At 39.3% G+C, this 14,680-nt stretch overlaps 1 protein-coding gene across 1 annotated transcript; it reads right to left on the minus strand.

The window, feature by feature from the left end:
• Positions 1–606: 606 nt before the first annotated feature.
• Positions 607–14,503, minus strand: ttf2 (transcription termination factor, RNA polymerase II). Its single transcript, XM_028590976.1, has 23 exons — positions 14,384–14,503; positions 14,018–14,123; positions 13,241–13,327; positions 12,977–13,046; positions 11,710–12,570; positions 11,009–11,129; positions 10,550–10,732; positions 10,129–10,289; positions 9,730–9,811; positions 8,766–8,891; positions 8,426–8,576; positions 7,889–7,994; positions 7,513–7,697; positions 6,584–6,737; positions 6,289–6,380; positions 5,848–5,933; positions 5,171–5,313; positions 4,859–5,038; positions 4,254–4,312; positions 3,787–3,940; positions 3,263–3,345; positions 2,194–2,268; positions 607–1,859 (listed from the first exon to the last, which is right to left on the minus strand). The coding sequence occupies exons 1-23, from the start codon at positions 14,493–14,495 to the stop codon at positions 1,715–1,717; spliced, it is 3,522 nt and encodes a 1,173-aa protein (XP_028446777.1). The 5' UTR covers positions 14,496–14,503; the 3' UTR covers positions 607–1,714.
• Between the last annotated feature and the right edge of the window lie 177 nt (positions 14,504–14,680).

Raw genomic sequence — 14,680 nt, forward strand, 5'->3', positions numbered from 1 at the left:
CTCTCATGGGTTTAAATTGCCCCTAAAGACATTTTCTTGCATACACGGATTGTCGGACTACATGGGTTTTTGAATAAATAACGTTTTTCCGACATGTGGATTCCATTATCGATACTGTGTCGTTATTTCAGACGTTGAAGCCCAAAATGCCGATGTTTCTAAAGGCAGCATGGACATAAAGCTACCCTCTGGATTTTAATGTAGAAAGCATAATAACCAATGAAAACATGGTGGACTGCAGAAGGCCATGACCGTCAAAGCGAGAAGTCAAGCGATAAATCTGATACAAAACATGACTACATACTTATAATTTAAAAAAAGTCGGATGTATGTTATGATCTCCCACATTCTGTTATGTCTAAACACATTAAACTAACTCAAAACGAGCAGGTGACATTCAATTAAACGGTTTGTGGCCAGGATGTATTCTGAATATATTATATCCACAGAGCAAATTAAATCATATACTGCCATTCTGCAGTTTCTAAAATAATTTTCAGATCAACTTCATATCATCAAATATCAAGAAATGCACATTTTAAAACATCTAACATATCTTAAAAAGTACAGTAGGAACAATATATGTATATTGATAAATAATTTCAGTTAACTATGCAAAGGACTTTATTCAGTGAGCAGTCACTTCATCTTACATAATTCAAAGCACCTGCATTTAACATAACATACAACAATGTACAATACTTTAAAAAAAAAGCCATTTGAAAACAGCTTGAAAACATAAAATCCAACAGGTGACACAAATAGAAGGTAGTAGTTGCTTCACTCCAATGAGTCGGCAACTAAAATTTAAAATAACTTTGTCCCTGTGGATAAACATAAAATAACAACTTGGAAACATATACATCTGTGGCATATGCCATAAACAAAAAAGTGCTGTAGAGAATCATACTGGACCAAAAGGCCACAAGTACAAGAGCTCCTCACCTTTATGTCAGCTATGGCTTTTGCACTCAGGCCAGCAATACATACATTTGTAGCTGCGTATACAGCAGTTGCATGATGATTTCAGTTGTATAAACATGTTTCAAGTTGAGGAATTTGTTTTTAACTTGTATGTTACAGTATCTGCAGTTGTAGCTGTGGTCTCAGGAAACTTACTTGGTTGATTAATCTTAAAATGTTCAAATCGAAAGCTCTAATCTGTGGTTTAGTGTTACCTCCACAGCAGTGGCTGTAGGACGAAGTGGCTTCCCCAACTGATAAACAGGAAAAGAAAAAAATAATTAAGATACTCAAGACTTCCTCTTCTCTTCTACAGCTTAATGTGCCTCTTAAAATGAATAAAATAAGACAAAGTGATGGTCATCAAGTAACTAGTTTTGCATTGAAGCATCTATTCAATACCAACTGAAATACTGTTATAATAAATCCATTAAAGCAGCACGTAAGACGATGTTACAAGTAAGGAGATGTCAATAGCAGTTCTGAAATTAGGGACTAACAGTTAAGGAAAAGGAAACCTTAAAATAAAATGTTTAGGCAAATTAAGTCTAATAACTTGTAAAGCAGTTAGGATGCAGCTTAAAACACCATTATAGATTAAGATAAGAGAGGATGCAGGTCTTATTAGGTTATTTCAAGATTTTTCAGACTTATGCCCTAAACTTTAAATATACTGTATGTATGAACAGTTGTCTGGTGGTATAGCTATTAGGTTGAAAGTGTGGCACGGCGTCCTCAGTTTTTTCCCATCTCAGACACCAAAAATGATTCTGAGATCAGCCAAGGAGAGCTTGGAGAAGGTGCTTCCCGTTCCTGACAGCACATTCTGGGCCAGCTCTTTCTTCTTCGCCTGCAGTGTGGAGATCTTGTCCTCCACTGTGCCATCACACACAAACCTAGAAACAAACACAAAACTATTTATTAAAACACATACACCAAATTATAATACGCTAATGACAAACAAGGCACACCACAGCCTTCAGTAAAATGTAATAATTAGAAAGATTCAATTAGTAGCCGTCCATGAACCATTTCACTCAGAATAAACCAACGAAATTTGGGTATGTTGTTTTCGCTCCTGCCTACATGACATGCAACTTTAATTGTATTTTGGTGTTCTATTCTGTCACATTAGAGCTTGCCTTAGATGATACTGCCATTTTGCAAAATGATATAATAGTAAACAATAATATCCAAACACACATATTGAATGTTCTGCTGATTCGTTACCTATGGATGGTGACATCTTTACTTTGTCCAACTCTGTAGATTCGGTCACAGGCCTGATCCTCCAAGGCTGGGTTCCTGTCAGAGTATTCAGGGGTCAGAGGTTTAAAAACTCAACCATTCTTATACTGAACATGTCATTAGTAGCATTACACATTCATGTTTGTGATGACCAAATACTGCAAAACAGCACCAACTGATATTACCTCTTTTCGTCTTACTTGTGTGAGCATGTTTGTGAGAGGGACTATTTCAATTCTTAAAGAAGTGTATTTTACCATATTAAATAATACAAAATAAACGAGACCAATATTATAAAATAAATGAATAACACTTGAATAAATTAAAATAAATATAAAAGGTTTAAGTGTGCTTACTTTACCTACACTGCAAAAAGTTTATAATGTCTTAAAGCTATAGTGCATAGTTTCTGTCTCCCCCATGAGGAATTCTAAGTAATGACAACAAAACTGCCGGCACGTCCACATGATACAAGCCTTCCATGATTGTGCACAGCCCCCACCCCTCCTCCACGCAGTTGCTAGTAGCCAAGGAGGATACGATGGACTCTTCAGGAGAGGTAATTATATTCACTTGAGTTTCTGCGCGTGAAAGTTGCCCGACGACACAATCTTCTGAACATAGCCATGGATGTTCATTAATATCAAAGTGTTACGCACTAAAGCTTTAAATGTTAATGTTTTGCTTGTAAGATGTTCTATGGGAATAAAGGTTGTAATTAAAGCACTTAAAGGGGTTGTCTGTGGTGTGTCAGTTGAAGAGTAAGCATTGGAAGGAGCTCAAATTTCAGTTTAACTGAAAGACCTAAAACCAGCTTAAAGGGTCAACTAAAAATATATTTTTTTATTTATAGAACATTGTTCAAGTAAAGTTCAGTTGAAGGTCAGATAAAAAGCAACAACAAGAGGTAAAGGTACGGAAAGAACAAAAGCATTAGAGGAATAAGAAACAACAATAATTTAGACAAAAGACAATGTATATACAACTGGTTAGATAAAGCATACACTAGCAATTTTACTCTTGGTTTCTTATGCCTCAGTGTATGTCTCACCAGTGCATGTCAATAAGAAAGAGGTGATTGCCCCCGATGAGATTGAGTCCAACCCCTCCAGCACAAAGAGACACCAGCATCACCTTTGACAGAAAAACAGAAATATAAATCCATACATTTATATACAGTTACTCACATATGTTAAATGTTACAGTGGTCTAAGTCCAGTTCTGAAAATTGATTCTGAGCAGTGCTGTGTGGAAACCATCTTCTACACTATATATATATATATATATATATATATATATATATATATATATATATATATATATATATATATATATATATATATATATATATATATATATATATATATATATATATATATATATATATATCTATGTTATATGTGTTATACTCGTGTTAATGAACATTCCAAATGTATACAAACCTTGAACAGCAACAGAAAATTAGAACTTTGTCAAAGGTTTAATTGTTATCTAGTGTTCATATCTGTGTGAAAATACTTTTTGATTAATGTAAAAGTAGTAAAAGGTTCAGGTCAAGTTTCAGGTGAGATTTACCTGTGGTCCGTCAGAGTTAGTGTTAAATTCTTCCACCAGGTCCATGCGGCGTTTGGGGTTGACAGTCCCGTCGATAACAGCGTGACTCAGGCCCATCCTCTGCAGATGAACTGCTACGATTTTGAGCATGCTGGTCCACTGGGACACGATCACGCTAAAATGACCAGAAAGGAGATACAGTGTGCATTACACATACTGTATGACTGTGACAGTTATTTCTTCTTCTAGGTTCTCAGGTGTTAGCAGTTTACAGGTCAGTTTTATGTATAGTCCTTTCAAAGATCATATATACAAGATTGTGTGACACAGCTGAAAGCTTCATTTGCCAATTATGTTCTTCTGGCTTGCCAAAAGTGTTTGTTGAATTTTTGCTGAAAGAATAAAACATAACTCAAACTGAAGCCAATTTAGAATATACCTGGATGAAAAACTGTGTCTGGGGTGATTGTGAGACTTTAATGATTTACCTTTTCTGATCACTACTCTTCTGTCTGATTGCCTTCAGCTCAGAGACAATAGCAGCAATCTGGAAAATCAAGGTAGCAGAATTAGTTTATTTGATGAAACAACACAAGTGATACAGGAAAATTAGTGTTTTGGTACTAATAAACATGGACTGTTATTCCATGTTTGATAGGACAGGATGTGACACAACAAAGGTTTCTCACCAGGCATGTATATTTTCCCAGGGCTTTTAAAAAAAGACGACTTATAAATGTAGACATTGAAGACATGGTCATATCTCCATCAACAGTAACAGCTGAACTTTTGTCAAAAGACCTGCATGTGGTTGCAGTTACTCTAGACTTTTCAAAATGGTATAGTGGGAAGAAAAGGGCTAAAACTGAAATTATCTGTGACCTTTCACTCAACGGAGACCACTAAAAAAATTCTGATACAAAAAGTTCTTCTTTTTGTTGCTCATGATGGCCTCTGATTTACAAAACAATGGTCATATTCTTAACAGAGAGAGTAGTCTTAATACAGCAGATATCAAGCAGCCTGCAGGACCCATTCTCACATTCGGGGGGATACATTTGAAGTTAGGATCCTGTGCACAACAACTGCCCACCTTGGTGCTCTCACTGGTGTCCTCAAAGAGCTGTGAGGAGAAGCGTGTGCCATTAAGGGCCACGGTGTCGTTGGTGGGAGTGCCCGATGCGGAGGGGCTGGAGGTGAGTGACAGAGCATTGAGCTGCTCCTCCAGAGACAAGACGATGCCATCACCCTGCAGCTCCGACGTGTCAAGAGTCTGAGCAGAGAGGGGGAGGGGGTGAGAGAAAGACGGAAACGAATGCCTGTGTATACTATGCAGTTATTTTGTGCGTGTATTTATGTTTGTAAGCTTTTTTGATTTTGATACAAAACTGGTACGCCTTGGCACCTTCTTAAGAAGCGACAGGTGACAGCAGCACTGTCGGAGGCGCAGCAGCAGGGACAGGATGTGGACGGTGCTGGACGCCTGTTGGGGCTGCTGGGAACTCGACACAGCAGGGTCAGCCTGGGACAAACCAAACTCTTGGGCCACTGGGGAGGGAAGACACACACACTTTTGATACACCAACATTTTTAATAGCAACACTGATTTCTAATCAAGTTTGATTCACCCCCTCCCAATGGAAAATTCTCACTTATATTCATTTTTTTTCTTTAACAATTGACACTTGTATACATTTTATTTTCTGAGTGCATATTTTTTGGGGCAAATGATATATACTCCGCCGTTTTCACACAGCAACATTTCAAAAAGTATAACCTCGGTCTCATAATCCTACTGACAATTGGACACACTGTGCCTGTGAAAAACAAATAAACACACAAAAACAAACTAACTTTATTCTTAATTGTTACATCCACAGAGTACAATGTAGGAAGATTTTTATTTCTGCAGTTTAACCCATCGTAATAAGGAGCAGTGGACAGCTTATATACTGTACACAGCATCCGGGGAGCAACTTGCGGTTCAGAGTCTGGCTCAGGGACACTGACATGTGGCCGGAGGAGCCTGGGATTGAACCCAAGCCACCCGATAAACAATAAAACAAGCATCTGATATCTCACCTTTGTCAAAGGGATTGGAACTGGAAGCATTTCCCTTTTTCACATCATTTCCTTCATGTCTCTTCAGGTAGTTCTGCAGAGTAGATCTGCAGATGAAGAGCAAATCATCATTCTAGTGTCAACTGATGTTTTTTATTGATATATCTACTGCATCCAGGCAGACTTAGCAGATTCCCATCTCTTTTCTATGCAGTTACACATTAAGACCTCATTGATGGTAGTCAGAGAGTAAGTAAGTAACAATTAAGACCCAAATTGCGAGTTATCGCTACAATATTTATTAAACAAGGAACTGGTGGGTGGCAATAGCTTCTTTCCTTCCTATCATGTTCTTCCGCAAAAAAGTGAATACAGTGTAAAAGAAAAAAAAAAAAAAAGCATATGGAAGAAGTTTTTGCATACATCTTTTGTTAAATAAAAAAAAATAAGTTGTTTTGTTACCTTGATTGGGCAAAGACCACATCATACACAGCCTGTTCGTCCTGGGACAGTTTGAGTTGATGCACCTCGCAGGTCCGATCAGGAAGAGACACCTGAAACATTTAACATTTCGCTTCAGCCAGGATCAAGAGTGTGTTGATGTTTTAATCAATCAACACCTCAGTTGTAGCTTCCAGAGAGTCGTATTTGTTTGTCTGAACAAAATAAATGATAAAAGGTTGTGGCCTTCATAATGAGTGTCCACAATGTAATGTTGCTAGAAGGAAAGAAGTCCAAGGCGTGCGTCTGTCCCTACCAGTGGTTTCCCTGTGGAGTCCTTCTGGTCTTTGGTTCGTCGGAGCAGCAGAGTCCTCGTCAGGATGTTGAGTCTCTCTCTACCTCGGTTAGAGCCGTTGTCCACCTGAGCTTTCCACAGTTTGTACTCATCAAACGGAGAACAACGCAGAAACCTGAAAGACAGAAGAAGACATAAAAGGAATAAAGATCCACCATAGTGACTGCAGTGAAAATTAATTTAAGTTAGCAGTTTCAAAAACAGTTCAGTTTCAGTGCAAAATTAGTGGAAAGCATCATCATTTCACTCATCAGCATTCCTTGGTGCAATGTGAGAACATGTTGACAAAGGCTGCTCATAGTGCCAGTTGATGAATAAATAGCTTTCAAGTTGAGCCTTTTCTTTCTTCAAGTGATAATTGTGTTACCTCCGCCAAGGTGCTGATTTTGTTCCTGTATGTTAATTGTGTGTCTGAGATTTCTATGGAATTTGAGGTAAATCTATAGCGCCACCTTGTGGCCATTTCTACAGCACTTTTCATCCATAACTCCTTAACTGTGAGGAAAAAACGTATTTTTTCTGATGAAAAACAATCACATGAACATGTATTATTTGCTTCGTTTAGTGTAGCTTTAACATGCTTGCATAGTTTATTTTATACTTTTATATTTTCTGTTTTCATTTTTGCCAGTCTACTTTGATGTACAGTGCATTTTACATGAACAAAATTTGCTATACAAACAGTGGTCACAAAAACTTCCTGTACATATTTAAACCTTCTTTAACATACTTTAAAAAAGTAAATAAAAAAAGCTTTACACTACTAAATTCACTGGAAATAGTGCCTTCCGTTGAGAACCCCACATGTCTATGAAATAGACAAAAGAAAGAAAGCATTTCTACCAGGTAGGATTTTTAAAAACTCTTGTATTCACTGTGATTTGTCTTACTTGAGCAGTGAGTACATGTCCAGCAGGTTGTTCTGGATGGGGGTACCAGTCACAGCCCAGCGGGCACGAGCCCTCAGCTGACAGACAGCCATGGAGGTCTGCACTTTTGGGTTTTTGATGTTGTGGGCTTCGTCCAGAACCACCCGGGTCCAGGTCACTCGCAGAAGAGGAGCTGAGCGTAAAGACTGAGGAAAACAACGTGACGTGAAGTGTGAGTCGTTTGTTAGGTTTGGTGCCAAAGATGATTGAACACATGGAATCAAATGTCAGCTGCCAGCGTCTTTAATGAAACTATGTCCGTATTTACATCTTACAGCATTGAAGCGGATGAATGTTGAAGTCAGAACTGTTGCTTTACGTCATATACACTACTCACCACATCATCAGCATCTTTGCTGGGTTTCTCAGCGTCCTCCTTCTGGACTGGGATCTCCTTAGAGACCAAACTGTATGTGGTCACCACCACATCATAATCTGCTAGCCTGAGAGACGGACGGAGAACACTTTCAGTTTGACTGTGTGTGTCCCAAAGTTGATGTCAAATTTCCATTTTTACATTTCAACAAAACAACTCGCAACATGAACAAATCCCCGCCCTTCTGTCATCACCACCCACCCAGACAAAAATCAAGAAAAAGATGACACAAAATAAATAGTAAAAAGCATTGTCAGAAAACAAACTGGAAATGGTCTTTGTCAACAAGTCAACAATGTACCAATGTGTGCAATGTAATTGTGTTCCTGACGTGTCTTTTTCTGGCCTCTTTACAGTGACCCTTTAATTTGTACTTGTAAGCATAAAGGTAAATGAAGCCAATACAAAACTATAACAAAAGAAACTTTCATTTGATCTTGGCTGAGAACAAAGAAAACCGGGTGATAGAGACAGAGAACATGTGCATGGTTTCCTCACAGTTTGGCACTTTTCTCGCGGTTGGGGCCGTGGTACAGGTACACAGTCAGCTTGCCTGTCTTGACATGTCTGTCAATCTCCCTCTTCCAGTGGTGGACCAGCGAGGCCGGACAGATGATCAGAGTGCCCTTAGAAACCACAAGGCTGGAGTCTGGATGATTAACAAACAAACTAATCAAAACTAGCTTAGTTCTTAATACTAAAACCTAAGATTTCATATCTGAATTCAGACTCAAATTGAGAGTATTATCTAATTTAAATATGAATTGCATGGACAGTATGATGGCATTGCTGTATTCTATCATACCTCCTGAAAAGAGTAAGAAAAGGTTTTAGTTACCAGTTTTGGAGACCCAGCTCTCTGGCTTCTTCTCTTCCTTCTTCTCAGCTTCCTCTTTTGCTTTGATCTTCTTGGCCAGTATGAGAGCAATCATGGTCAGGGTTTTCCCCAGACCCATGTCATCCGCTGAACCCAAAAAGAGCGGGAAGAACAAGAAGAAGAAATGATGAAGACACAACTAGAGATCGACCGATACTGTTTTTTTTCCAAGGCCGATATCGACACCAATTATTAGTAGTTAATAAAACCTATAACGGATATTTTGAACCGATATGCTTTTACAGTGAAAATTAAGATTTTGGAATGTTAAAAACTCATCGTTTAAATGCTTTAAGCAATTATTTAATACATTAGAAACTTTCAACATAATACACAGTAACAGATGTTGTGGTGTGGGCGGGACATTAGGTCAGACCAGTGGTGAGTGAAACCGAAGCAGAGGGACCGACAGAGAGCTGTGGCGGAGCCAAAGTAGCAAACGTTTTAATTATTACCTTTATCGGTTATCAGGCAAATAAAATGCTGATAGACATAATCTGCAAACTGCCAAAAAAACGTCCCTAATCTACCCCTAGACAAAACATTATTGACTTGAAGCTTCTCTTTGTGAAGAAGTTCTCTGTTCAGTGGAGGTAAATGGTTTCTCACGTTCTGAAAAAATTACTTATTTTTGTGGCCGGGTTAGCTCAGTTGATAGAGCAGGTGCAAAACTTTTTCAGAAACAAATTTCTCACACAAAACTGCTTGATTTAATTTGTTTTTGAGAGAGGGGAGAAACACTGTCACTTTGCAGCTGTATTGTCTGTGTTCCACAAAGGTTTTGAGAATGAACACATCTCACCGAGCTATTTTCACTCCTGGATTATTCTACCATCTCACATCTTTCATCAAGACTTCTTATCAGTCTTTATTGTAATCTCTTTTTTAATAATAATAATAATAATAATAATAACGGTGAACATACCCAGAATTCCTCCACAGGGATTCTGGGTTTCTCTCCAGAGCAGCCAGGCCAAAGCTCTCCTCTGATGGGCCAGGAGCGACACCTGACCAACCAATCACAAAAGGAAAATATTATTATTAGAGTAATGTAATTGACCAATCCAAACAGGACATAGAGGCTCTGTTATAGTAGCCAATTGCCAAGTAGGTTTTAAGCAATAGTTTAAGAACTTCTTTCTAAAAATAGCAAATACACTAACATGGGATCCATGTGTGTGTCCACATACTTTGTGAAACATTTTATATTCTAAAACATCAGAATGCAACAATAAACACAACATTTTCTGAAGCTTTGTCAAATTTGCATTAGTGGCGTCAGATATTCCGATTATATGATGGAAAAACTGAAGCAGCGTGTAACCTTGATGCCCTTTGGGTCTGGAACCTCGGCCTCAGCGTCGGGGCAGGACTCCAGGGATTTGTGGAGATGGTCAATGGCCTCGCAGGTGGCATTTTTCACCGCCAGCAGACGGTCGTGAGTCATCCTGCCACCATAAAGGCCACCTGCCACCTGTGGGTTTGCTGGAATCATAGAGGACTGAGAGTTAGGGTGTTTGCATGAGTGATGAATTAAAGCAGTGAAAGTAAATATTCCATCCGGAGAAAAATAATTGGTAAATAGGTGAAATGAGAAATGCAAATTACGTCAAATGTTGGAGAGGATTGATATCCATCTCTTGCCACAAGCTAGCTAGCTAAGTTGTAATGCTTCAAATAAAACTGATATGGCCTGACAGAAATCCTAAAAACTAACAGAAATGTCTTCCACCTGTTCAGCCTACCTCCATACATCTGGGTGTATCCCTGGCTCAGCTGAAGCCCCAGGGAGCTGCCGGAGGCCTGGTGTTGGGAGGGGCCGGGGGCTGGCAGGGCAGGGAGCAGGATGGTGCCGCCCTGCCGGCTGAACGGGTTAACCTGGCTGCTACCCAGACTAGCATCACTGCGGTCACGTTCACCCTGGGACTCTGAAAGCGATTGGTAGATTTCAGTTGAATTGGTCAGGAACTGATATTAATGCAAGTTCAACTGCTCCACCATATTTATAATAGAGATCTTTTTGTTTTCTCTTGCAATTTGTTCTTCTTGTACTTTTAGCTATTATTTATAATTTCATTGTACGCAAGGTACAGTAAACTCAGAAACTTAAGCTTTGTAGTTACAATTAACGCATTCATCTCAACAGCAGTAGAATGGAGTGGCACTGTCAATATATTATTCCTACTGTACAGTGAGTGAGTTACCAGGCTGAGAAGCAGCAGTGAGGCTCAGAGACTCCAACGCGTCCTCCAACTCTTTCACCTGAGTCCTCAACCTTTCTCCTTTATCTGGCAGAGCTGCCACATTCACCACAGACAGAGTCGCCTTAACAGGAGGGAAAAAAGTGGGGGAGAGGACAGACAGATTAAAAATGGATACAGAGGCAGAGGCTTAGTCCTTGCCGCAGCCGTGTGTTCAATTCCAACCCACGGACCTTTGCTGCGTGTCATTTCCCCCTCTCTCTCCCTCTTTCCTGTCTTCCTGGTCTAAAATGCCGCACAAAAATGGATACATAGAAAACATAACCCTAATAAGAACCTTCGTTTCATTCATTTAAAAGTCAAAGAATCAAGTTCACAAACTCAAATGTTGTCCTATATTTTTTGCTGTTGTGGTCTGTAGTACTAAAAACTGAAGAGTACTGAAAGTGTTCTAATAATAAATCAGTATCTCTTATTCTACATTTTTCTACGTGATTGAGAGACTGAGACTGTCTCCCTGTCTACAGAGTCAAAGACGATGTTCAGCAATACATCACAACGTATTGTATATTGAGCATAATGCCACACAATATAATATTGGTATTAGCCTCAATAAAACAGTATTTGTCCAGCTATCAGCTATCATCTATTAGGGCTTTCAAAATTTGTCCAAACAGCCAATCATCTGTTTCAAAGTCACTCACCTTTTTCTGTTGGAGTTGAGCAGTGAGCAGGCTGTGCAGCCCTTTGGGAACTTCCTGCTGAACTTTGATCTTTGAACTTGGCTGGAATCCAGCAAAGTTGGTCAGTGTCTTTTGAACAGCAGTAACAGGAGGAGTTTTCTGAGTAGCAGGTTTCACGGACACCACCACTACATCATCATCATCATCATCATCATCTTGGTGGATTTTGGTTTGACTGGACTCTGATTGTGTTGGTTTGCTAGATGCAAGGTTCCTGGTGGTATCAGAGCCTCTGGAAGCAGGTGCAGATTTAGATATACTCTTTTTTACAGTAGGGTCAGTTTGTTCCACCAGACAGGTTTTACCATTAGTTGGTTGGTGGGACAAGTCATTGTGAGAATTCTGTGAGGTCCGATTTATTTTCTCTGGGTGAACAGCCTTGACACTGGAGTTAAAAATCTTTTTTTCTGCTTTCTGGTCTTTAGTCTTGTCTTGCACCGTATCGGTCATTTTTTCCACATTGTTCGCTTTGATGCTTTCTCTCTCCTCATCTGAAACTCTCTTCTTTAACTTCATCCCCGGTGGAAGTTGTTTACCTCTGTAAGACTCCGCTGAATTTAGCTTCCCTGCCTCCTCTTCTTCCACTCCTGCATCTACACTCTCCACATTTTCTTTATGACAGCCCTCTCTTGATTCAGTCTTGTGACTTGCCTTGCTGTCTTTGAACTCGGTTCTTTTCTCATCACCTCCACCACTCTGCATCCTTCTCCACTCAGAGTCCTTGTCCGTCTTGCTGGAGACTTTAAAGGGGTTTTGGACAGGCGGCAGGCAAGAGGGCTGTAGCTTTGTGTCAGATAGAGGGTTTCTCTTTTCTTTCTCTGGCTGCAATGATGGAAGTCAACAGACATTTTTTTTTAAATGGGTAGCAGACAGACAAAGCAAAAAGAAATGGAAGAAGACATGCAACAAAAGATTCCTGGCTGGACTCAAACTATGGATGTTGTTATTGCAAGCTCAGTGACTTAAACCAAAATGCAAATTTTCTGTATGTCCAGTTATATCTCTACAGTAATTTCACAAATCTTAGCCTGACATTTATATATTATATGTGGTCTCTTTGGAATCATGACAAAAATTCAACATAATGTTCTAAACATGAGTTTGTATTGATTGAGGGTTGAAGAGATAAAAGTGTTGTCTACAGCTAATGAGTCCCGGATACTTTTAGCGACAATAGTATTTGAAGTATGTAAGTAGGGTGTGTATGGTGTAAGCTGTGCTGACTTACTGCAGTCCAAGGCACGGTTCCACACCATCTTTGACCTGCTTTTTTGCCCACAACACACCTATAGAACAACCTGGAAAAGGAGAATGCACTTGAAGTCAAAAGGTACAATCCAACCAACCAACCAACCAAGTGTGCAGTCACCTAGAGACAGGCATCTTGTTCAAGTGCCTAATTTAAATGTAAAGCTGCAACAGCAATGCATTTACATTATTGGTTTTGTCACTTCCTGTTTTGGACCATAAAACAATCCATCTGCACACCCACCTGTGGCTCTGCTGTTGTAGACTATAGGTGAGAGCTTGGAGCTCCACCATCGAATCTTCATGTTGGAGGCAGTGAGATGGTGAGATGCTGGAGGAAATGATAATGATGATAAAAAAACAAATATAGATATCTGTCATCCTTCATCAGTGTGTGACTAAGAGACAGTTAAAGGGATACGCCACCGTTTGTTGAAATAGGGCTTATCACGGTCTCCCCTAGCTGTAGATAGGTGGGCCAACGCATTTTTTGTGCATGCATTGTTTTAGTCCGGTGCAACACCGGCAGTGCCAACACCGCTAGTTAGCTTAGCGTAGCGAATGGAATCCTATGTTGCCGGTTAGCATGTTGTGAGTAAAAGTGAGCCAACAAAAGACAAAAAAAAACAACCTAATTACTTGCACTGAGACAAAAAAACGCATTGGCCCACCTTACAGCCAGGGTAGACCATGATAAGCCATATTTCAACAAATGGTGGCATATTCCTTTAAGACTAAGCTAGCAAACTGTATATAACTGATGTTTAGATATAGAAGAGTGGTCTCATGCATCTCTACTTTGAGGTACTAGCTTTTTGGACACTTCTAGTTGGACTAAAGTATTCTCTTTATTGAGGAACCTGTAGATATTCTTCCCAATAATGAGGATTTATAATTATGCTGTGGTGGGTACTTGGATCCACTCTTGCCTTCCCACATCCTCTCCATAATCGTTTCACAGTGTTAGACACAGGGGATCAGTGAGGACACACCTGCCCCACGGTGATGTGAATAACGTTACCTGGCCACATGAGTGAAATCGCAGCCTTGCTTGTCAACGCAGACGTAGAAGCTTTTGCCTTTATTTGGTCCATCTTTAACGCCCGTTTTTAACATACACACGCTGCCTGTATGGGGACATTAAGAACAAGTGAGTTACCAAATGATATAGCTAAACTTTCTTTTCACTGCAAGTTAGCAACGAAATTCGTAGGGGAAAAAATGGTTTGATTAACGTTAATTCAAAAGTTACACGGCTCATCAACAGAACCTGCCTTGTCATGCACATTACAAACAGGGTAAATATGACTTCTGGAAACTTAACACAATATTTTAACTTTATATTTTATAACAAACAATAAACTATCATCAACTTATTAAGACTTACCGTGAACATTACATAAAATCTTCTCCATTGTCCTGACCATAGACAGTATATAAGGTCCTGACACATTCAGTTCAGTTTCAGTTGCTTCCCTGAGCATGAAAGTATTTTTCATATATCGTATCGACCAATTGCAGCATTCAGAAAACACATCCGGTGTGTAAATATCAGTATAAACGTTGACATATAAAATAGTTCATCCGAATCACTTATTTTATTTGTTTTTATAAAAGTAAAGAAGTTTAAATATAATATAACGTAAAATATCTGCAAACGTCAGTATAAAAAATAGAAAATCAA

Source organism: Perca flavescens, chromosome 11 (genome assembly GCF_004354835.1).
Source record: "Perca flavescens isolate YP-PL-M2 chromosome 11, PFLA_1.0, whole genome shotgun sequence".
NCBI lineage: Eukaryota > Metazoa > Chordata > Actinopteri > Perciformes > Percidae > Perca > Perca flavescens.